This window comes from Sitophilus oryzae, unplaced genomic scaffold (assembly GCF_002938485.1).
Source record: "Sitophilus oryzae breed Bouriz unplaced genomic scaffold, Soryzae_2.0 scaffold_302_pilon_pilon, whole genome shotgun sequence".
NCBI classification, from domain to species: domain Eukaryota; kingdom Metazoa; phylum Arthropoda; class Insecta; order Coleoptera; family Curculionidae; genus Sitophilus; species Sitophilus oryzae.
In genome coordinates, this window is record NW_022146866.1 from 2110902 (window position 1) to 2136202 (window position 25301).

The window sequence follows — 25301 nt, forward strand, 5'->3', positions numbered from 1 at the left end:
AAGGAGCTTTTAAACTTTTTTTAGTTACTTGACTAATGTTCCATATTAATTTTGTCTCACCCTGTATAAGTTTTCGGGTCAAATTTCAATTTGGTTTAACATACAATGGTTACTGTAATTAAATATCAGGCTATACAAGGTCAACGAAAATTTTGGTAGCTGTTAATCGAAATTTAAAATTTACTCTTCATTTTCACAAAATGTAAAATATGTCAAAATCCTTAGATTTTAGGTATATGCTTCTTTAATAAAATTCACTTTTATTTTTTTCCTAGAATCCGAAAATCAATTAATATAATATAGGGAATATTAGAAAAAACACAACTTTAATGTGTAACTTTTTTGGCGACACCCTGTATAATTCTTTATATTTTTATAAAATGCTTTCAGTTAACCTACATATGGTGCCAACATTTCATTTCGATATAAACTACCGTTCTCCTAGGTGCTTCCGCGGCGTATGAGAGGCGCCATCCTGTATATGTGATCTTAAAATATTATTTTATTTGGATAAACTTTGTATAAAAAAATATATATTATACATTGTATAATAACCTTGCTATCATACGAAGTGGAATTTCGTAGTCCAGTTGGCTGGCACGTGCCAAATCCATCGCGTCAGTAATGAGTTGAGCTCTGGCTAGCGCTGGTACTGCCATTATCCTTTCACTCAATCTTTTCCAGTTCTTCTCGTCGTAATTTACCAAGTAGTATCCTTCAAATTGAAACATTTGGTTCACATATGCAATAATCAGTTTATTAAAAGATAACTTGTATACCTGTATAATTTAAGTTTAACAAATACCAATCTCCGATGGGATCTACTTGGACTACAACTTCTTTTTCACCTCTCAGCCATATCTTGGGCTTGGTATCCAAATTATTTTGGGTCAGACTACTACTGGTGTACGAGATGGGTATCCACCATCTTGTATCATCGCTGGGTTTGGGATTGTTTAACAAAAATCGTTTCTGAAAATGCCGAAGATTAAGTATTTGATTTAAGTTAAGTAAAAAAATATTATACGGGGTTATTCACACAATCTGTTCATTGAAGTATATTTGTATCTAATTTAGATACAATAAAATCTTCATGATTTTATATGAATGATTTTCAGCACATAGTGCACATACATGTTTTTACATATTACTAAAACGTACCTGAACAAGTTTTAAAGTATTTTTTACATAATCTGGTACGACATTGATGACAGGAAAACCGGCCTGTTCAGTCCAGGTACTCATGATCTCGTTGACCGTCTCATTAGGCAGCAAAGCGCCACTTCTATGCGCCTCCTCTGTCAAACTGTCAAACAGATCGTCCCTATCGGCATTACCGAATTTGAATTTTTCCAGATATTTAATCAGCCCAGTTTTGAAAGTGTCCTCTCCAAGAAAATGGTTCATCATACGTATAATACTTGCTCCTGTAAAACAAAATACCTATTCCTTAAAGTTTTTTTAGAAACATAATAAAAATATTCATCAAATAAAAAAAATTGAAAGAAATTGTTATTTTATAACTTTGGGAGAGATTTAAATGTGTAGAAAAATAAGGCTAATTATCGCGTAATAAGAAATAATTAAAAAATTACAGAAAAATAAAACTATCAAATTGTAACTATTTAAATACAATATAAGACAATATTCCAATCTTACCTTTAGCATAAGAAATGTCGTCGAATGCCTGTTTGATTTGCCTACTATTGATAAATTCATAACTGATAGGCCTAGAATATTCCAGTCTGTCTACACTCATTGCCCTCTGAATTTCACTGGGTATAAATTCTTCCATGATTTTCCATGATGGTTCGGCCTACGAAATAATATATATATAATTGACATTGAAATTACATTTTGTAGCAAATCCGTTAAAGAAAATGACCAAAGGACAGAAATATTCTTTCTATATTTGTATATTAAGGTGCGTACAGACCTAACGAGACAAGCGCGAGACGAGAGCGTAACAAGAGCGAGACGAGCGCAAGACTAATTCCATTCATTTTTTGTGAGACGCCTGCCATGAGCCATGCAACTTATGTACATTTTTTTTTCCACAATAAGGGGCCGTCCTCTGCCGGAAACACTGCGACCTGTGAGGCCTACTGTGTTTAACTTATGTACATGGTGGCGCCTCTCATACGCCCCGGAGGCCCCAAAGAAAACGACAGTTTGTATTGAAATTAAATTTTGTGAGCATATGTAGGTTAATTCAGAGCACTTTTTAAAAATATAGAGTGTTCTACAGGGTGTCACCAAAAAAAGTTGTTTTGTAATGGAACACCCTCTATATTAATAGATTTTCGGATTTTGGGAGAAAAACAAAGGTGAGTTTTATAAGAGAAGATGACTAAAATGTAAGGTTTTTGACATATTTAATATTTTCTATAGAAATAAAGAACAATTTTTAATTTAAATAAAAGCTACCTAAATTGGAATTTGCCTGGTATAACTTAATATGTAGCTAAATTAACTATTGTACTTTAAATCAAATTAAAACTTGATCCAAAAAGTTATACAGGGTGAGACGAAATTAATATTGAACATTGGTCACCTTCAAAAGTATTTTACTTATTTACTTATTTTAAATGGAACACCCAGTATATTATTCCGATATTCAATGGAGAATTCATGTCTCTTTAAAATACTATTAAGGTTCCCTACCCCACAAACAAAGATTTTCCTAGATATTCTCATTTACATGATTTGATCTGAGTAGATCTTAATTATTTGATAAAATATTTGATAATAGGTTTTAAAATCTGATAGCTGTCTAATTTAGTCCAACTTTAACAACTAGTTTATCATTTTGTGTCAGTTAAAACAAAAAAAAATCACAGAAATATACCCAAAATGCAAACTTATCCTACATCAGAAAGAATTGATATGATTCTATTAGTTAGTGAATGCAGTAGTGTGCGTTCACCAATAATTAATAAAATACTTTAATGCTACTGATTTTATCTAGACCGATAGATAATACTTATCTGTTTTTTTTAATCTTTGTGTGAGGGGTAGGCAGCCTTAATAATATTTTAAAGATATATAAATTCCCCATTGAACACCGGAATAATATACTGGGTGTTCCATTTAAAATAAAAGAGTAACTTGCTATTAAAAGTGACTAATGTTCTATATTAATTTTGTTTCACCCTGTATATCTTTTCGGGTCAAATTTCAATTTAGTTTAACCAATGGTTATTGTAATTAAATATCAGGCTATACAAGGTCAACTAAAATTTAGGTAGCTGTTATCGAAATTTAAAATTTACTCTTCATTTTCACAAAATGTGAAATATGTCAAAATCCTTAGATTTTAGGTATATGCTTCTTTAATAAAACTCACCTTTATTTTTTTCCTAGAACCCGAAAATCAATTAATATATAGGGTGTTCCATTAGAAAAAAACACAACTTAGATGTGTAACTTTTTTTGGGGACGCTCTGTATAATTCTATATATTTTTATAAAATGCTTTTAGTTAACCTACATATGCTGCCAAAATTTCATTTCGATATAAACTACCGTTCTCCTTGGAGCTTCCACGGCGTATGAGATCTCGCAATCGAGCGAGCCTTCCACAAACACGTCTAGGCTGTGCCGCGAGATTTCTTTGATCGGCCGTTGAAAACCGACAGAGGACGGATGCTATCCGACTTCGTGGGTTGTCTCGCGAGACCCGTTCACACTTAGCAAATTTGGAATTTGGCGCTCGTCTCGCTCTCGCGACGTCAGATCTGTACGCACCTTTAAAGATGGAAGAGACGTCATGATAGCCATCTCTAATGCCGTTTTTCACAATTATTCGACGTTTCTCTTACATTTGATTTTTTTAGTTTGGTACGATTCTCTCTGTTTAATCTGTATTATTTCTTGTTAATTTTTTAATTGGTTTTATGTAAAATATATAAATCTACAAAGACATTGCGCCAGAACTTCAATGAGAGTGGGATTATCGCGAATATTAGAAAGAGGCTTGAACATGGAACAACTTTCACAAGTAAGTAATTATATGATACATGTTAATTGGGTTGTTTAAGTTCGTTATATCGAAAGCCTTTCGCGGTCTCGCTAATTTTGTTCATATACGAGTACTCCTTCTTTAGTCATTTTATTCAAGGGTTAAATGAAACACACATGATCTACTCCAAGGTACATCAAATATGTCGCAAATCCTTCTTTTAACCATAGATCGTTCCACCATTTGGGTGTGACAAGGTTACCGAACCATTGGTGCGCTATTTCGTGAGATAGTACTGTTGCGATGGTTCTTCTGTCTTCGACGGTTGAACCATAATTGTCAAAGAGCAGGTTGCTTTCTCTAAAATAAAGAAATTGATTGAAAACAGTCCATTTATTAGCGATTTGTTGTTACCTGAATGTGATGAGACCCCAATTTTCCATAGCGCCGAAGCCGAATTCTGGTAGAGCCACAATATCAATTTTGGGGAGGGGAAATCTTATACTAGAATAAAATAAAATTACTTGAAATTTAGTTGATTAACACTGAGTCTTCATGAAACTCGGCTGTGACACCGTTCTTCCCGATTCTTATGTAAAATGGCCTCCTGAATACAAAATATCCAAAATCAAGAATCCAATAAAAATGTTGGCTTCTACAATGCTATTTTTGGAGTAAAGGTAATAGAGATTTCTCTCCCGCTGAAATAGTTATAAAATAACTTTGAATGTGGTAGATAATGATACAGTATTGAAACTAAAAGAATGCATATTTACTCTGCAAAAACCCTAGACGATATATTATATCCAATTGCAAGTCTGACTCATTGGTGCGCCAGCCTGAGGAGGATGATCTCTTTCTCTTAACGATTCCATATGTGAAAGGAACATCGGAGAAGACCAGGCGAATAGCCAAGCAGTATAAAATTAAAACTGTTTTTAAGTCTGGGATTACTCTGAACTCTGCGAAGTGTTCTAACATAAATAAGAAAAAGAGTGCATCTACTATGTAACTTTTGAGTGCGGTGAATCGTATATTAGGGAGACAAAACGTCCTCTACATGGACGACTTGACGAACATAAAAAAAATACACAAAGAGACAATACAATGAAATCGGGCATTGCAGATCATGTGTGGTCCAAGCACCACAACATAAAATTGTGGGAAGCCAAGGTTATCCACAAAGAACCCCAATGGAAAAGCGGAAATTTAAAGAGGACGTATTAATATATCTAATATTAATGAAATCTTTAGCAATCCCAGTATGGAAATTTCAATAACATGACAACCACTCAATGCAGGTATTCTCAGTGGACAACATGCTTGACTGCACCCAACTAATTCAAGAGTGAATGCTTGGCTCTAGTATGTAAGCTCAGTAGTCTTAGGATTTAGATTACTACGAGATAAATAAATAACTATGAGATATAAATACTCTTTGATTACTTAATAACGGTCAGTGATTCTCCTGACCGAAACGTTGTGTAAGCAAAATAAATAAAGACAATGGAAGTCCAAAATTCTTTTAGTTTCAGTAATAAAATCAATAAACATGATCGTAAGGAAACAGGAGCTATATTTGGAGGACGTCATTTTACATGAGAATCAGCAAATGGTGCCAGGGCCCGAGACAATTTTTTTTGCAGACCAGTGTAACTGGTCAATGCAACCGGATACTGCAAACTCGATGGTCACCTTCACGAAATAAATCTAAATCGTATACACCTTCAGAAAATGAAGAGACACTTTTTTAAAAATATTTAATTTTATTTACCTGAAATAATCCTCAAAGTATCTCAAAATTGTTGGGGCAATGTTAGCAGCATAATTCGTCTGAGATAAATATTCTTTTCTGGCCCAGACTTTAATATTTCTATCGGATGATTGCATAGATATTAAGTCACTCATGACAAATGCAACTAAGTATGTAGGCATTTCGGGTGTTTCGGGATAGTTGTCCCAATACCAGGCACCTTCCACTGTTCTAAACACAGATATAAAAAAGTAAGTTATTATGATGTAAAAATTTGCATCTTTCATCAAAGTCATCTTTTCTTATTATTTTACAGGATGACCCAGTTAGTGTTCCGAAAAAGTCAACTATCCTTGTGTGAGATTTCCACCTCAATCTTTTTGTTTCAATAGTATATTGCATACCGAGGAGGAAAGTGTTTCATTACTGTCGAGAGATTGATATTGTTAATCGAGAGGCGGTAGAGTCGAGATTAACTAAATCCCGAGACAATAATGAAAACTTTCCTCCGAGGTTTGTATACCATTTTATTTACAACCACATCATTAATTAAACAATAGGGACAAAATAAATATGCGAACATTCTGTTTTGGCATTTCCATATCTATAGTTGCCGGTACCAGTGGTTATTATGGCGCAAATCTTCAACAGCAAAACAGACGACTAAGTGACAGTTTTGAATTTCTCGCTTTTTCGAATTTGTATACCATAGAAAGCCAGAATATTGTCGGAAAGTTCTAATAATGAAGACTACTTTAATATTGGTACTCCACCAGAACTTACAGAAGCTGCAAAAAGAGCAGAAGCCAGTTTACTTCCAGAGAAAAGTAGGGGGCAATAATATCGCCGCGATATGAAATAGCATTGAAAGTATACGAAAAATGGTGTGCCGAAAGAAATGCTAAGAATATTGCTTCGGAGACAGTCTTGATGGCATATTTTAGCGACATGGCAAGGCAGAAAAAGCCATCTACTCTTTGGGCTACGTACAGCATGATACGGACAATGCTAGAATTAAGGGAAAAGACTGACATATCAAAATATCACATACCCGTCGCTTTTTTAAAACTCCAGAATGTAGGTTTTAAGCCAAAGAAGTCTAGCATTTTTTACCTTCAACAAATAAATGTTCAAATCTTCAATTATTATTGTTAATCTTCTTGTTTATTTTTGTTGATGTTAGATAAGTATTTAATAAAGATATTACAAGAATATTTTGCTTAATTAAATGAGGCGGGAAATAAGAAAAACCGAGTAAGGGAAATGGGTGAGGGAAATGAAAGAGGGAAGAAACAAACAAACCAAACCAAACACCGTGCTATAGTTTGCTGACATGATACTTCCGAAGTATCTTTGGAATGAGAATTTAATAACAAATCCACTGAGCTAATAAAACATATTCCATTAAAAATACTTTGTTGTTTATTAAGAGAAATATTTGGTAGAAAAAGGTTTTAACCAACTAATATACAGGGTGAGGTCTTTTACAAGTGCAAATATTTTCAGGGCTGGTAGATCTCGATAAAAGAAACATATTTTATCTTTACCGTTTTTCAAATAAGTCCAAAAAAAAACCAAATATTCAAGTTTAAAAGTAAAAAAAAGTATTTACTTTTAAAAAATGTTGATAGCCACCGGATCTTTTATGTTATTGCATCCCTTTTAGTGCCGTAACTTTGGCCAAAAAGTTTAAAAAATTTTCCGCTGGTTTAAAAAGTTTTCTAAAATACAGGGTGGTCCGAACTGTATTCCGTAAACTTCGACAGCATATTCTACAGATAAAAATAAGTAAAAAAGTTCGTATAAATGTATGTCCTAAATTGCTTAGTTTCGGAGATACAGTATGTAGAAGTTCCATTTGTATTTCGATTTTTTCCAAATAATTTCTGAAATAACGTCACTATTTAGATGAAAATTTTCTGCATTCTGTTGAACTTTTGACACAAAATCATTTCAAATTTATGATTTCAGCCCAATAACTATTTAGTCAACATGTTTGATTTATGTCAATGATGACAGGTATTAATAATTTCGATTCCAAATATCTGGAGAACCATTACCGACCATTACTCGTAGCGATTTTTACCAAGAGACATTTCTTATGTAAAAAAGTCGCAAATGTATATTTTTTTACTCCAGTAGTTTTATTCAGGTACGGACGAGAAGTTATTACTCTTCAAACCAGTTAAAAATATGTATGTGGCGCCCTGTACAAGTAGGAGTCATATTGACGTCAAAATTAAATTTCTCATGTTAAAAAACTTCCAGACACCAATTTTCATCCAAATATTGACTTTACTTCAGAAATTTTTTGGAAAAAATCGATATAAAAATGAAATTTCTACATCCTATAACTCCGAAACTAAGTACTTTAAGACATACATTTATACGAACTTCTTTATTTATTTTTATCTGCAGAATATGCTACCGAAGTTTCCGGAATACAGCTGGGACAACCCTGTATACAGAAAAAATTATAAGAAAATGCACGATCTTCAACATCTTTTTTTGCGAAAAAAACTTCATATACTTGGGGTCGAAAATACCACCCCTAAAAATATTTGCACTCACCCTGTGTTAGTTTAGAGTTTTTCGGAGAGCTGGGACATCCTGTATACATTTATATTATTGCTAATCTAGGCACTTACGGTAATATTTCGCTTCTTTCCAAAGGCATGTTGGATAACGTCGACATGTTTCCAGGCCTAGCCAGCCGTATGTTAAATTTCGCCTTAAAATACGGCTCGTCGAAGCACGGGAATGCTCTCCTAGCATCAGTTGGTGAAAACTGAGTACTGGCAGCGATTCTGTAAGTAAAATAACCTCCGGTAAGTGTCAGAATCAAAGAAATACGTCCAAGATATAACCTGGTCTCTCCAGAAGGTGACTGGTAATGGCTTTTATAAAATCCTTGCAGCTGATTGTTAAGTTCTCCTTGGTATCTTAAATTTAGAGAGTACGTTTTGTCTTTTTTCAGTTTCTGATCGACCACTATCCTGTATCTTTGTCCTTCTAGGTAGTCGTGAGATCTGATTGGTAGAGAATCTAAAAATTTATTTTTAAGGAAAAATTCTTACTCAATGTAGAAACTTTTTCGTATTTCAAAAATCGCTTGAAAAAAGTTTGTTCATCGTCGGTACATCAATACCTTATAATCGAAAAAAAAACGGAGTCTAGTTGGCTCGTCTAAATGACGATCGATGGCATTTCCCATATAATTTTACATATAAAATGATAGCGATCTTCATTTCAAAGCTATCGATGACGCCGTTTTTTTTCGATCATATTTTATAAGATACAAGTATTTATTTGTTGTATTTTACTTTTAAAATACACTCACCTACACGAAAAAACGGGCACCTTAAAATTTTGATGCATTTTAAAGTTTAATATATTTTTTTCTAGTGGGCCGATTTTATCATCTAAGTACGCCTTTTCTCGATAGTTTGTTTTTGATTCCTTACAATATTTTTATTTTTATTTTTTATTATTTTTTTTTAATTTATTATTTTTATTGGAGATAATATTCGCTTTTGAATAAGACAGTAACGATTTACACCAATTTTAGCATTGATTTTAGGTCCTCATCAAGACGCTTATAAAATAGTGTTTATTACTTTTGTAATATCACTGTCATTGAAAAGTCATATTATTATTGTTTATACTACTGCTTTACTCTAGGTAAAGGTATCTCTCCACAGAGTATTGCTCAGAGTACTCTCTCTCCACAGAGTATTGCTCATGGTTTGCTCTAACGAATTGACATGAGAGATAAAAAAAAAGTATCGGCTATTGCTGCTTTAATTGATCATGGTAGAGATCAACTTTTGGACTTAAAACCATATCTGTTAGAGTAACTGCCCAACAGACAATAATAATATGATTTTTCAATGACAATGGCATTAAATAAATCCTTTGCATAAATCATAAACACTATTTAATCTACGACAATGTCATTATGACACATTTAACATTGTCATTTGGATGTCATTATGGCTTTCATAATAGCACTAGTGCTATTATGAATTCATAATAACACGCAAATTTTAAAATAAGAAACAAGCAAAAAAAGGTACCTAAATACGTTTATTTATTGAAAACATTAATTTTAATATCAGTACAATTGGTTAAATTAATTCCAGACTATGACAGGTGAGTTGAGTTTTTAGAGAGTAAATTTATTTCCTGAGTGCTTGAACTTGTTGAAGACCCATCATTGCCAGAAATGTTACCCAAAATATTACATGACACTTTTTTGTTATTTTCTTTGGAATTTTCTATATACCTCTCTGCCACTGTGATGTGTTAGAGCGCCAACCACCATGTCTTTTAACAGTTAATAAATCCACGCCTGAATCTGCAAGCAACGACGCAGACGATCTATGGAAACAATGTCCAGTGTATTGTTGTGAATTTGGAAGACTTAGGAACAATGCTATTATTATACGGCATTTTCCTTAAAGTATTAATGCCAACGGGTTGCTTAATACATTTTCCATTTCTGTAACCCACAAAAAATCGAGTATGCTCTGTGTTGCTTGGCCGCATAGCTATATATCTTCGAACCATTTCCACCATATTTATTCCTTCAACATTCCCTTCGTTATAAATAAATCTCGTGATATCTTTGTTTTCGTAAATGGAATAATGGCATGAATGCATTGTTCTTCATCTTTAACATTATGCAGCTGCAGATTTGTCAACTCGATACGCCGGCAGGCTCCCGCAAGTGAAATCTATCCACTATCAATGAAACTTTTGTCAGGAAATAAGTTTTATCATCGGCTTCTAACAAAAAACGAGTTATGCCTTCTTTTCTTAAAATTCTCGATTTTTTTGACCGAAATCCTTCCGATTTTCTTTTTAAAAATGCAATTAAATGGACGTACTTACTAATATCTGTATTTTTCTTCACTGATATAACTGAACGTAGCATGGAATAATATACCCAAAGTGATGAAGGCCTTCCTATGTTTTGAAAGATGTTCAAAATATGCCAGGAGAACCTTTTCGTTACTATTATTCTTTATTCCTTTCCCTTTACACCAATCTTCAAGTTTTACATAGGCTTGCTCGTACGTTTGTCTTGATTTTTCGGGAAGTAGGGAATCGACAACGTTTTGCGCAATGCCTTCAATATCTGAAGGAACACTTTCAGAATCAAAATCACCCATATTAATATTATTTTTTGCTTTTTGCTAAAACTGAACGTTTAACACAAAATTGAACATCAATAATTGAGTTGTCAAAGTCAAAATGGAAACAATCAACAAGCACGGTTACCACGGCGTCGGCGTCGACTAATATGGACACCTGATAATTTTGAATTTTAATTTTTATGAGGATATCTCTGATATTTTAAATTAAATCAAATCTCTTGGGATCGTCCCTCGTGTCGCGTCGTAGATTAAATTTTGAATGATACACGTTCGATACGAACTTTTTAATGAAACTTGTGTAACTAAACGTTACACGCGTTTCATTATGATATTCGTATCGAACTTGTATCACTAATAACTAGTATAGGTTTGTCGACTAGAACCAAAAGAAAATGCATGGCTTTAATGTAAAAAATTCGAAAAAATGTTGTCTTCTTCAAAAGCAAATATCTCCAAAAAAATGAAGCTATTGAGATGAACCAAAAAACAAACTATCGATAAAACATACACCTAGATGACAAAATAATTTTTAAATTCCTTGCTTTGTTAATATACTCCACAGAGTATTTCAAACTTTCACTAAAATATCAACATTTTGTTTTCCCTCGTATAATTGACAGACGGTAACTTTGGTTCTTAATTTAGAAAGAGATACTAAAAAGTCAAATAATTTAGCTAGAAATTGCTTAAAAAATGATCAAAATCGGTCAACTAGAACAGAATATACAAAACTTTAAAATACGTGAAAATTTTAAGGTGCCCGTTTTTCGTGCCGGTGAGTGTATGTCAGAAATAATTGCTGGATTTAATGCAAATGCAAGTAGAGTGACTAACTCCAACATAAGATATATTATAGAATGAGAAATGATACAAATATCATTAAAATAATCCAAAATAGATGATCTATAACCTATGACACAAGTTGATATCTTACCACCATTTTGACCATCTGAAGATCTAATATCTAGAGATTGCGAGTCTATGTCTATTTTATTTGCATGGAACGTAATAGTATCTGTATCTTCTGCTGGTTGAAATGTGATGGTCTCTGTTCCTTGTGTAGTACCATTTCCAAAATCCGGCCGAATTTCTATCCTGAAAAAAAAACATTGCGTTATTTTTTTTTAATATAACCCTTATATAACTATTCTTTAGGACAATAGAATAAGTCTTAGAGCGCTTTCACACACACCGCCAAAATCGGTGCCGGAGCCGGTCCTGAAATCGATTGCAAATCTAAATAAATTAGCTCCTTCACATATACTCCGATTTGGTATAATAGTCGTGGACCGGTCCCAATACAATAGGATTAAATCATATACTTAGAATATTATTCTAAGTCTATGGATTAAAGGCGGCCGCACACATTTCCTACTATTCGAAACGATTGTCTGAAACGATTATCGGATCCGATTATCTGACGCTCAAATAAACTATAGGTTATTTAACTATATCGCACACTTACGATCCGATATCGGATCGGACGTCTGAGTCGGATGGTTGGCAGTGCGCCGTACTGGTCGGACCGACAATTGGAAGGTGTTCTATACATTGTTTTTGTCGAGGTTTTTGTATATTGTAGGGCAAACATACGATTATTTTTGTCAGTTTTGATGCGTGAGTTGCTCAGTGCAGGCTTCTTTTATTATTAATTAGTTATAAAAAAATATAAAACGGAAATATTTTGTCGGCAGTGTGCGGTAGTCGTCCGATTCAAAATCGTTTCAGATAGTCGGATCCGATAGTAGGAAATGTGCGGCCGCCTTAAGGCCGGGACACACCTATCATGCACGTTTCCGATCCGAGATTCTATTAGATAGATATATTAAAGTTGTCATTTTATTTATAAAATTATATAGGGGAATGTCACCGACAATCATTTCCACACCAACTAGACGCCGTTTTTTAATCGAAAATCCTAGCGTCTGTAAGTACATTATTCTATTTCAAACTTTAAAAATATAAACACATTTTTTCAGATATTTTAAAAACCGTTATTCCGATTTGAGTGAGATTTTGGGTGTCTATGTTTTGCTAAGTGCTTTAACATTTGACTTTCACAAAAATCAAGAAAATGTATGGGAAGGGTGAAAACTACCCCCACCCCTACATAAAGTTTAGTATAAATATTTTCCAACTCTAACGACGACCGATTTTCTTTTCCTAAAATTGTCCTTCTAGTATTTACTAATTTTTTTTGTCTCTTGTAATAAATCACAACCAAACCAAACCATCGCGGATACTTTTTGAGAAAAAAAAAATATTTTTCCAAAGCTGACATCCAAAAAATATTTTTTGTCATATTAAGCTATACAGGTGCATAAAAAATATTATGCTTTAATAATCTAGTTGGCGAAAATATAGAATTTTATGTTAGTATTACAAATTAGTTTGACAATGAGCTTCATAAAGCTTTTAAAAAAATAATAAATTTTAAATTAATTAACGTTCGGGTTTATTTTTGATTGATGCCCTTTAATGGACAAACGAAGCACTTTTGTATAACGGTAAATATGTGCAATTAAATCATCTTGATACAAAATATACGTAGTTGTTCTATGTCCACGGAATATTGGAACTCCTTTTATATTTTGTAGGTCCGATTTGGAAAAATAAATTCTCCAAACAATTTTTTTCTCAAAAACTATGCAATGTGGTGTATTTTTACAAGAGACAAAAAATGTAGTAAATCGTAGACGGACCATTTTACGAAAAGAAAGTTTGTCGTCGGTAGAGTAGGAAAATATTTATACTAAAATTGGGGTGGGGGTAGTTTTCACCCTTCCCGTACTTTTTTTTGATTTTTGTGAAAGTCAAGTGCTCGGTCAAATGTTAAATCACTTAGCAAAACATAGACACCCAAAATCCCATTCAAATCGGAATAAAGGAGGGCGCGCACTGCATCGGATCGGACCGACCAGCAAAAGCGACTGCGACCATCGTACATATAGACGGCGCCGGCGTCCACTAAAACATTTCGGCCTGTAGAGGCCAGATTCCTACCTCTACCTATCTACGATAGTCGAGTCACCGCCTTCGCCGTTTCTCGCCGGACTGACCGATTCAGTGCGCGTACACCTTAACGGTTCTTAAAATATCTGAAAAAATGTGTTTATTTTTTTTTTCAATTTGATGCCCTCTAGGGGATAAACGAAACGCTTTTGTAGAGAGGTAAATCACGATATACCCAGTAGGAGGTAAATTGTATCCAATAAACTTATTTTTATTCCAAAAACACGTAGTAGTTCTTTATCCACGGAATATTGGGAAACATGGAACACTGTATCCTGTATTACACCAGTGATATTTCATCCAGGAAATGTTAATATAATTATAAACACAATTATTTTACATAAATACACAAATTTGTGTTTTGTTGGAAAATGTCACGATTTTGTTTTCTTAGGTATCAATATTATAGTTATTGATGACTGAAACTACGCCAAAATATATAGAACATAAAAGAAATTTCATATGGAAACGATTTGAAGAACAGGAAACAGTCCCGAAATTTATTTTTTAAAGATTGAGAATCTGAGATTGTGTATTTTTTGATGATCTTTTCTTGAAAACACCTTGTATATTGAAACAAACTTTTTATTAGATAAACTACAAGGTGAGTTTTAAATAAGTGCAAATATTTTTAGCATTAAAGAGTTTTTTTTTGTGAAAAAAAAATAAAATTTGGTATTTTTGGATTTTTTTTGGAAAATTTAAATTTTCAGTTAAAAAACGGTAAGGAGAATATATAATTATTTATATTTTGTGATTGAAGTATGTTTTAAGAGCGTTTCAGTGGAAAAAATCGCGACGACAAATTTAGAAACTCTAATTATAAAGAAAACAGTTACTTTGAAATAGATAGGTATACTTTAGAGGATTTTAATTTTACAACTTAAAATTTTATTGTTTTAGACCCATAAACAAGGAAAACTCTCCTTTACAGTTGCGGTTAAATATTTATGGCCTTCCTTGTCTTACTTAGGCTGTAGTAGTTTATTTGATGGTGCTCGAAATACTTCGTCACTGGCATAAACAGAATAGTTCCTTGAACCCCCTGCCAATGTAGGATATATCTCTGATCTCTAATAAATTTTATTAAAAGTTATTTGCCGCATGCTACGTTCATTTATTTGATAGTTTAGCTTTTATAGCGTCGACTATTCTTTATGATCTCGGAATTCAAGATAACCGGCTGTAAACTCGTATAAACCTTTATTTTAACATCCTAAAACATGTCTCAAAACCTACATATGACAGCGTGTGCGCGACTTGTAGATAACTGCGGTCAAAGGTAAATAAATCGATTTTCTGCGCATTTTTTGCAAATATCTCGTTTCCTTTCACATTTACGCTATTTGTATTTATTGTAAATATTGTCGAGGATAAAATTCTCTACAACTTTTGTTTCAAAATTTTTTTTGTATCTCAAACCGTTTTTGAGATAGAGGGCGGTGAGCGAGCAATCTTTCATTATGTACGGTATCATTTAAGTTCAACCTGTAGTCTCGGTCAAAAACACGCCGTATAAAATCCGTTAATTATTGAAAAATATGTAATTATAAATAATTTACATTTTTTCATAAAAGATCATATTGAATATAATATATTTTTTCCATAAATTAAGTATATCTTCATTTAATAACACTTACCTCTTTGTACAATTAGAAAACTATTAACAGAAATATTTTAATTACATTTTAATTACCTATAGTTAGATTTATACTAATTACATTTTAAGTAAATAAAAAGACAAGAAATACATTTTTAATTTATGTCTATTAAAAAATACGATTTCATACATTTATCATGGTTGAAATTAAAAAAATTGAATAAAAATAAAAAGAACTCCATGTTCTTATTTTTAGTTTTCTTCTTCTTCATCATCATCGTCGTCTGGTCGTTGTGGAATTTTAAATTCTTCATTTTCATCTTCAACGACATTTGTCTCCAAGTCTTCTAGGATTTCGGGGTCAAATGTACCATCTTCATTGACAAGGCAACCCTGATTTCCTGCATCCACATCGCGAACCACAATCATTCTTGCAGTTGCAGAATATTGTGTTCGGCAAATTTTCTGGAGCTGGAGGTAGAATAGTAGTGGTAGGTTTCAGAAATCCATTACGCATTATCCAACCCCAGTCCTGGGGTTCTAAATCATGCCCTAACCAAGTCTGAACTTGGTAGTAAACACGATTGAAATGTTGGTGAGCTGCTGCACTTGTTGGTTGAAGATTTGATAATTGTACAGGTTTATTCAGTTTGGTTGATTTGATAAGTTGTGTATAATGATGATCGATGCTGTTCTCAGATTTTGGAGCATTATAGATTGCTAACAAAGTTCGCACTCCATTCTCAAATAATTTTCTAATTCTACAAAGAGGTAAGTGTTATTAAATGAAGATATACTTAATTTATGAAAAAAATATTCTATTAAATATGATCTTTTTTGAAAAAATGTAAATTATTTATAATTACATATTTTTCAATAATTAACGGACTTTATACGGCGTGTTTTTGACCGAGACTGCAGGTTGAACTTGAATGATACCGTACATAATAAAAGACTGCGCGCTCACCGCCCTCTATCTCAAAAACGGTTTGAGGTACAAAAAAATTTTTGAAACAAAAGTTGTAGAGAATTTTATCCTCTACAATATTTATAATAAATACAAATAATGTAAATGTGAAAGGGAACTAGATATTTGCAAAAAATGCGCAAAAATCGATTTTTTGACTTTTGACGTCAGTTATCTACAAGTCGCGCACACGCTGTCATATGTAGGTTTTGAGACATGTTTTAGGATGTTAAAATAAAGGTTTATACGAGTTTACAGCCGGTTATCTCGAATTCCGAGGTGAAACCCCTAAGATGACTGGACTATTAGGTCTTCTTCTAGGTCTCTGGATTCCTCGTGGGTACCATACTGTAATTTTTGTGATCTATCTCTTGTTCGTCCTTCATGCTAGGTGTTCTGTCCATTGCCACTTGAGGAATTTGATTCAGTAGATGACATTTATTACTTGGGTCTTTTGGTGCAGACACTATTTTTTTACGGTCTCTCTTCGTTATTTCCAGCATATTTTCTTATAATGTCCATTTTAAATGTCCAGGTTTTGCATGCATGGATGGTACATATTGAGAGTACAGTTTTGCATAATTGGTAGTAAGTACACATTGGTCGAATGTTTTATTCTTTAGATAAAGTAGCATTCTAGATTTGAATAATATGATCGATGCTAACTTAATTCTCCATCTATTTTCAATTTTTCGTTTGTTAGTCCAGTCTAGTTGACGGAAGATTGTTGCAATTTTGAAATAAAGCATATTCGAAAATGTCAAAAGTTGACATATGATATGTCATTCTATTCAGAGTGTCATTTTCTATCGAATAAGATAAAAAAATTCCTAGGGTGCCATTTAAAAATCAAAAGTTGTAGTCATTTCCGGTGAAACAGGAAGTGACCGAAAATAAATCCTAATTTATGTCATATACTTTTTAAACATACTAAATCTCGTTTTTCTAACTGAAAAAATAAAAAAAGTTATAGAGGTGAGCGACTTTTGAAACGCACCCGGTATATCGAGTCGAAAGCCTTCTTGAAATCTATAAGCTAGGGATGGTGGAAGTTCGTATTCTTTTGTTCGGCTGATAGTTTCTTTTAGTGTATGTGTGTGATCAATCGTGCCGAAGCCTGCTTGTTCTCGTCTTTCTTATGCAGCGTCTGGCGTGTTTTGTATTCTATTGTTTATTATTTTTGTGAATATCTTTTATGATACTGGTAGTAGGCTTATTGGTCTATAGTTTCTTGCTGCCTTTCTTATGAATTAGTAGGTATTATGTTAGCGCTATTTCAGTCTTGCGGTATACCGGGTGCACCTCAAAAGTGGCTCACCCCTATAACTTTTTTATTTTTCCAGATAAAAAAACGAAATTTGGTGTGTTAGTATATAACATAAATTAGAACAGATTGACATATTTAATTATTTTCGGTCACTTCAGGTTTCACCGGAAATGACTACAACTTTTGATTTGTGCCAAATGGGGATTGACATCAACGTTTAATTAGTACGTCATATTTCATAGTTTCGATATAAATGACATAATAAACTTTACTCTATTGTTGACTGGCCTTGTACATTCATACTGATATACCTTGTACATGATACTGAAATATTCGGATTTATTAAAAAAAAATTATATTATTAAAATTCAATTTTTATTTTTGACACGACAAAGAATTGCCGTTTTATAATAAAAATTTTAGAGGTTACTAGATACTTCGTAATTAACATGTAGCTCTGTTATATTAAAAATGTTTTGTGGTGTGTTGTTGCATAATCGACTAATTTCCAAGCATCGAATGGACGAAGGAAGGAAGCGAAGTAACGCGAGGAAGGGACGAAGGAGCGAAGTGTGAGTATGGGGCTTAAGACATGAGCAACATTTGATTTATTCAAATGACAAAAAAAATGAAAACGTATAATTCATGAAAGTTACAATCTGGATTAGTTTGCAACTGTTCAATATGGGAATAATCTACTTATTTTGTAAAAAATTTCTCAGTTCATGATTATAACCGTTAATTTTCTATTAATAATTAATTTGTTCTATTATTATTAGAACATTTTTAAGTATACATTCATCTGTGCGAAAAACGGGCACCTTAAAATTTTCATGTACGTTAAAGTTATATATTTTATGTTCTACTGGACCGATTTTGATAATTTTTTAAGCACTTTGTAGCTAGGATATTTGACTTTTTAGTATATATTTCTAAATTAAAAATGAAAGTTATCATCTGTCAATTATACGAAGGAAAACAAAATGTTCATATTTTGGAATGCATGGCCACACTGGGTATTTTTTTACTTTATTCGATAGAAGATGACACTCTGAATAGAATGACATAGTATATGTCACCTTTTGACATTTTTGCAAATGGTTTATTTGAAATTGTAACCTGCGGTTCATAACGACAATTTGACTAAAAATACCAAGTGTGTGTTATCAAATTATTCATAAAAAATGCTTTTTCCAAATATGCTAATGAGCCACCCTCGTTCCATTTGAAAAAATTGAGATATGATTAAAAATACGATTTGGGCATCTTAACCGACCAGGACAAGACACACATAAAAACATTAGACGATCAAATCTATTTTTCCAAGGATCCTTGATTAAAAATTAGTGTTTTTAACACAGCCATGGCACTCTAGATTGAAATTTAAAATTCAATTTGTTTTTGAGCGAATATGTCAAAAGTTGACATATGATATGTCATTCGATTCAGAGTGTCATTTTATATCTAATAAAGTAAAAAAATACCGAGGGTGCCATTTAAAAATCAAAAGTTGTAGTCATTTCCGGTGAAACAGGAAGTGACTAAAAACAATTGAATACGTCAATCAATCCTAATTTATGTCATATACTAATATACCAAATCTCGTTTTCTTATCGGAAAAAATAAAAAAGTTATAGGGGTGAGCCACTTTTGAGACGCACCCGGTATATTTTCTCCTTAGGCACCTGGTGTATATATTTGCTAGGATTTTCCTAGTTCTTCTACCAGAATACATAAGTATTTCAACTGTTATTCCGTCGTTCTGTGCTGCTTTTCCATTTTTCACATCTTTACTGTGTTCTATTGCTGTTTGTACAATTTTTGCATTGTCGTTTTTGACGTCTTTTGTAATTCTCTTTCTTATTGTCTTAAATAATTCTGCCTATGTTCTATTCTATCTCTATTCCATAAATTTATTTTATATCAAGCAATATACGTAAGTAATATATATTTTAAAACTGTAAAATATATTTTACAACATCAAATTTACTTATTTTTAAGAGAAGATAGATTTTAAAATTACAAAATTTCTGTGATAATAATAGATCTGATGAATTTCAGTTTAATGAATTTAATTCGTTATAATGAGTTTCCAAATATGTCATTTTTAAATGCTACTGTAATACAAGTCGTTAAAAATTATGTAGTATTATTTTTTAAACGATACACATGCATATCTTTTTCAATTTTTCCTAATAATGCAATCAACTCAGTTTATCGTTGCGTTTTGTAATAAAATATGAGTCAGAGAGGAAAACACTTAATTTTATGATTTTAAACAGGGCGTGTAAAAAAATATTACAGCCATGTTACAGCCAAAACATCTCCGATTTTAAAAAATAGCATGAGTTACCTATTCTCTAGTTGTTGAAACATATTATATATTAAAGAAGTACGTTTAAATTGCGACATAAGATCAAATATATTAAATACAATAATCTCATTAAATTTAATTTTTTAATTGATTCGGCGGATAGGTACTTGGCGGAAATCCATAACTAGACTTATTAGAAAAAATAAAGCTAGCTTTTATTTTACTTTCCACCACATATTTTCAAAAGCACTACATGTTTTGCGGTAGGACAGCTTCTCTAGTTTAGCTCTGTCATCTGCAAAAGCAAAAGTTATATAGGGTGTCCCAATAGTCCGTAGACATTGAAGTACTACCTATTTTTGGAATCAAAATAAATTTATTGGACACAATTTACCTCTAGACAAAAGTGCTTTGTTTGTCCGCTAGAGGGTATCAATTTTTAACAAAAATAAACATTTTTTAGATATTTTAAGAACCGTTATTCCGATTTGAATGACATTTTGGGTGTCTATGTTTTGAAAACGGCTTTAACATTTGGTTTTTAAGAAGTACGTTTAAATTGCGACATATGATCAAATATATTAAAACACATAAACTCATTAAATTTATTTTTTTAATTGATTCGGCCGATACTTTGTAGAAATCCATAACTAGACATTAAAAAATAAAGCTAGCTTTTATTTTGCTTTTCACCACATATTTTCAAAAACACTACATGTTTTGCGGTACGACAGCTTCTCTAGTTTAGCTTTGTCACCTGCAAAAGTTATATAGGGTGTCCCAATATTTCCTGGACATAGAAGTACTGCCTATTTTTGGAATCAAAATAAATTTATGGGACACAATTTACCTCTATATAAAAGTGCTTTGTTTGTCCGCTAGAGGGCATCAATCTTTAAAAAAAAACATTTTTTCAGATTTGAATGAGATTTTGGGTGCCTATGTTTTGCTAACTGCTTTAACATTTGTTTTTTACGTAAATCAAGAAAATGTACGGGAAGAATGAAAACTACCCCCACCCCTACATCAATTTTAGTATAAATATTTTACAACTACACCGACGTCAGAATTTTCGTAAAATGGTCCCTCAAGTATTTACTACATTTTTTATCTCTTGTGAAAAACACCACATAAATTAGGAAAACTATTTTTTTTCCTCAAAAAGTATGCGCTGTGGAGAGGAAAGGCTTTCACCATGGATACAACTGAGTACCGCAAGCTGTTCCTAGGATATTGTATTAATTTTAATTGTGTTTTTTAGACATTATTAATGATCGTAAACAAAAAAGTATAAAGTGTAAAGCTTCATTCAGAGTACTCTAGCTGCTGCTGCTAGGGATTCATCAAGTCAAGTAGCTTGATGTTTTTAGAAACTACTTGACTTGACTTGAAAAACCAAGTATTTTAAAATCGTTACTACTTGATATCAAGCAGTATCAAGCTACTTGATATTACTTGATTGCATCTTGTCGCACTGCGCATTCTATAATAGTGATCGGACATCGGTCATCTAACATCGATGATAATATCACTTAATATTATGGATGCTAATAAAACATCGGTTGAAAAATATCGATTTTTAAAATGGTTAGTCTTGACACTGAACGGCAATACTAGCACCAACTTTAGAAGATCTCCAGCAAATAATAAATAAGATAGGGGACATGGGAAATCGTTTCGGTCTTAAAATCAACGCTGCCAAGACCAAACTTATGGTAATAGGACGCCAGCCTACAATCAACACCGCATTGACTGTGGATGGAAATATTATAGAGCGAGTTCCACGATTTAAATATCTGGGTGCCATGATCAATGAACGATGGGACTGCGATGAGGAAGTTAAACTTAGAACGAATTATGTAAAGTCAACATTTTTTAAACTTAAAAACTTCCTATTAGCACGCAGTCTCCCGCTAACACTTAGACTACGGGTAGTAAAATGCTACATATGGCCTATCTTACTGTACGGCGCAGAAACCTGGTCTCTCAAGGCTAGAACCCTGAACCGCATCGAGGCTTTCGAAATGTGGACTCTCCGGAGACTCTTACGTGTGCCATGGACCGCACATGCCACCAACGAAGAAGTTTTAAGAACTGCGCGGCTACAATCGACTTTCCGACCGGCCGTGCCGCTCGCGCCGCTCGCTCTCGCCGATACCTATTCAGTGCGCGCGGAGCTTTAGAATTTTTTTTAATAAAGTTTATTATTGCAGAATTTTGTGGTTGATTAAAAATATCAAAAAAAACTTAATACAAAGTGAAGTATCAAGTAGCTTGACAAAAATCAAGGAGTTGTGAGCAATTGCTTGACTTTTCAAGTACTTGAAATTGTAACTACCTGACTTGAACTTGACTTGATTTCAAGTCAAGTAGTGAAACCCTAGCTGCTGCTACGGAGTACAGCTAGAGGCGTGGGTATACAAGTCCGCGCCATTATCCGTAGGATCAGTTATAGAAGAAAACATAAGAATATTTTGATTGGAAACAGAAAAAACAGATCGGCGCAGAAAAAAAATGTTTTTCTGCACCAGATTTGGATGAACTAAAAGAGAAAATTATTTTAACATGAAATATATGCTTCATTTTCTTCAATTTTTTATTCGGATAGTTCACCGAAACCGCAAGATGTTATCCTTTATCTTTAAGCCACATATTCCAATGTATGTAATGTTCGCATTCAGATTCACTAATAAGATACTAATATTGGACTACTAATGCTTATATTTATAAAACGGCGTATTATAACGATTCCATGTTCATTTACAAATCGTTTTCAAGAACAAAACAGAATAACCAGATTCTATCATCAGCATTACAATAACTATCTTCACCAGTAGATTCACAAAAACGATATTCAACGCCTGATATATACCTGTTCTTTATTCTTATTATAAGAACTCTTTGTTAATGCATTGACCAACTTCTAATAATCCCTCTTTTGTGGATAGTGGGTAAATTGATATGTGATTGGGATTTAAGATACAGTATTATCACACCACTTTTTATCATTGAACTTCTTTGCACAATTCCATAACAGGTTTTTACAGAATCATCCTTATTTCGTGTACAATTATTGCTAATGTCTGTCCAACCAGGATAAGAACGATTTCGGCAAACAACATCCAAAAATTGATAGACCAAACAATTTACCTTTAAATTAAATTGACAGAAAGTAGCCATCACTGTCAGAGTTCTATTGTTAGATAGACTATAATAATTTATTGTCTAGTTGGCATTATTAGATATGGTGTTACAAAAATTTATAATCGCATTTTATTTCTTCTTTTTCTTACGATACCGTCTTCAATGAAGGTTTGCAATAATCTCGGGGAAACATTGTCTATCTTGTGCAACTTGAAACAGGGCGTGTTAGTCTAGACCAGTCCAATAACCTCTTATGTTTTTCAAGCACGAGTGTTTTTTCTCCCAAGTCCTCATGACATGGCCCAAGTATACCGTTTTTAGTTCTTTATATTTAAGTAATTCCCTTTCTTTGGTAACCTTTCCTAGAAGCTCCTCATTGCGTACATGATCTGTTCAGGATACGTTTATTAGTCTTCATTAGTAAAGAACATATAGATCCACATTTCAAAAGCTTCCAACCATCTCAACATTAGGCGTCCAGATTTCACAGCCGTATAAGAGGATTGAGTAAATATGATGTAGAATGAGCAGTTACATAACAGATTTCTCATTTTAATTGATCTGGCCTGTTCTTATACGTGGTTTAACTTGTAACTCGGGGTCTAAGTCTGATGTGAGCCAGGATCCCAGGTATTTAAGCTTACTGACTGACTGTTTGTAACGCATTGTCTATACAGGGTTGTTCACCACATACGACACGGAGTATTGTAGCTAAACGATGAGATTTTTACAAATTGTAAGTTTTGGGTTCGATGAAGGACTATTAGAGGTACAATTTAAAAATAATTTTACAAGATACAGAGTGTCCCAAATAAGTAAAAAATATCAAAGTTGTATTTTTTTAAATGGAACATCCCTGTATATTATTGACCACATTTTAGTTTCTACGATTAAAATAGTGTAAATTTGATTGGGTTTATTATACTTAAACCTTACTATTTTTGAAATATTTTCAATCTTGTGAAATTGCAGTGCTTTAAGGCTTCATTTCTCCAAGGGTATCAAAGTTTTAATACTAAATATTTACTGAAGTTTATTTACTGATCAGTTGTTGTTGCAATAATAAAATAATACTACCTTATACAGAGTGTCTAAAAATTTATTTTAAATAATTATTAGCTTCAAACGGCAATAACTTGTTTAATTTAAATGGAACACCCTGTATATTTTACGAGAATCAGATGCACAATTTAATTGTCTATCAAATTATATCATACCATTTTTTACCTATCTCTTTAAGTTTCCGTAGAAAATGTATTTTCTTGTAATTTAGAACTTATTTATCAATATACCCATGGACTATTGACATTTTAGATTATTTTTAAAGATGAACCAAATTTTTAAAGAGTACAGATACTAATATTGTCGATATAATTAGTTTATTTCATTAAAAAATAAGAAAAATTGTTTAAATATTTATTAAAGAGGATCAATTAATATGATTCCAGTATTCAAACTACATTAACAGACTATTTGCGTTGATTAATAATAATTGCTCCAAATACTAAAAAACTGAATTTTGTATGGGCATTAGACAGTGTGATAAAAAGTAACACCTTAAAAATGATATTTCATTTTTTAATAAATGCTTATTTATAACAGAGACTTTAATTTGATAACTTATTATTATATTGATTTCTGACTCAAATCCACATTTATTTATAATAATTTATTAACGAACACAATTAAGTATGTAATTAATTAGTATATGTAAGTGAAATAATGGTGTTATATTTAATTAATGGTATACCTGCTCTTTTATAAAGATTTAAATAGTTTTCTTTTTCGCATATTAGTCGGCTAGTAATATTATCGTTTTGCTTAAAAACGATAATATTACTAGTCTGTACATTTTGTACATTTGTTGTTTTAAAAACAATCTAAAATGTCAATATTCCATGGATATATTATTGATAAATGAGGTCTAAATTATAAGAAAATGCATTTTCACGAAAACTTGAAGGATAGGTAAAAAATGGTAGAACAATTTGATAGACAATTTAATTGTGCATCTGATTCCTCCTAAAATATACAGGGCATTTCCTATTTAAATTATAGAAGCATTGCAAGTGTTTGAAGCTAATAATTATTTAAAAATAAATTTTTAGGACACAAAAAAAAAAAA

The 25301-nt window shown here is 32.4% G+C and overlaps 1 protein-coding gene across 5 annotated transcripts in view; it reads right to left on the reverse strand.

Moving 5' to 3' along the window:
• Positions 1–25301, reverse strand: part of LOC115884542 (aminopeptidase N-like) — a 105610-nt gene that overhangs the window by 18384 nt on the left and 61925 nt on the right. For all 5 annotated transcript variants that reach the window (XM_030903154.1, XM_030903151.1, XM_030903155.1 and 2 more), the window contains 10 exons: positions 11807–11967; positions 8581–8758; positions 8362–8520; positions 5735–5944; positions 4375–4464; positions 4137–4320; positions 1660–1816; positions 1162–1427; positions 780–972; positions 556–715 (listed from right to left, as the gene is read on the reverse strand). In XM_030903154.1, the coding sequence (XP_030759014.1) occupies positions 556–715; positions 780–972; positions 1162–1427; positions 1660–1816; positions 4137–4320; positions 4375–4464; positions 5735–5944; positions 8362–8520; positions 8581–8758; positions 11807–11967 (1758 nt within the window). The remainder of the gene's footprint in view (positions 1–555; positions 716–779; positions 973–1161; positions 1428–1659; positions 1817–4136; positions 4321–4374; positions 4465–5734; positions 5945–8361; positions 8521–8580; positions 8759–11806; positions 11968–25301) is intronic.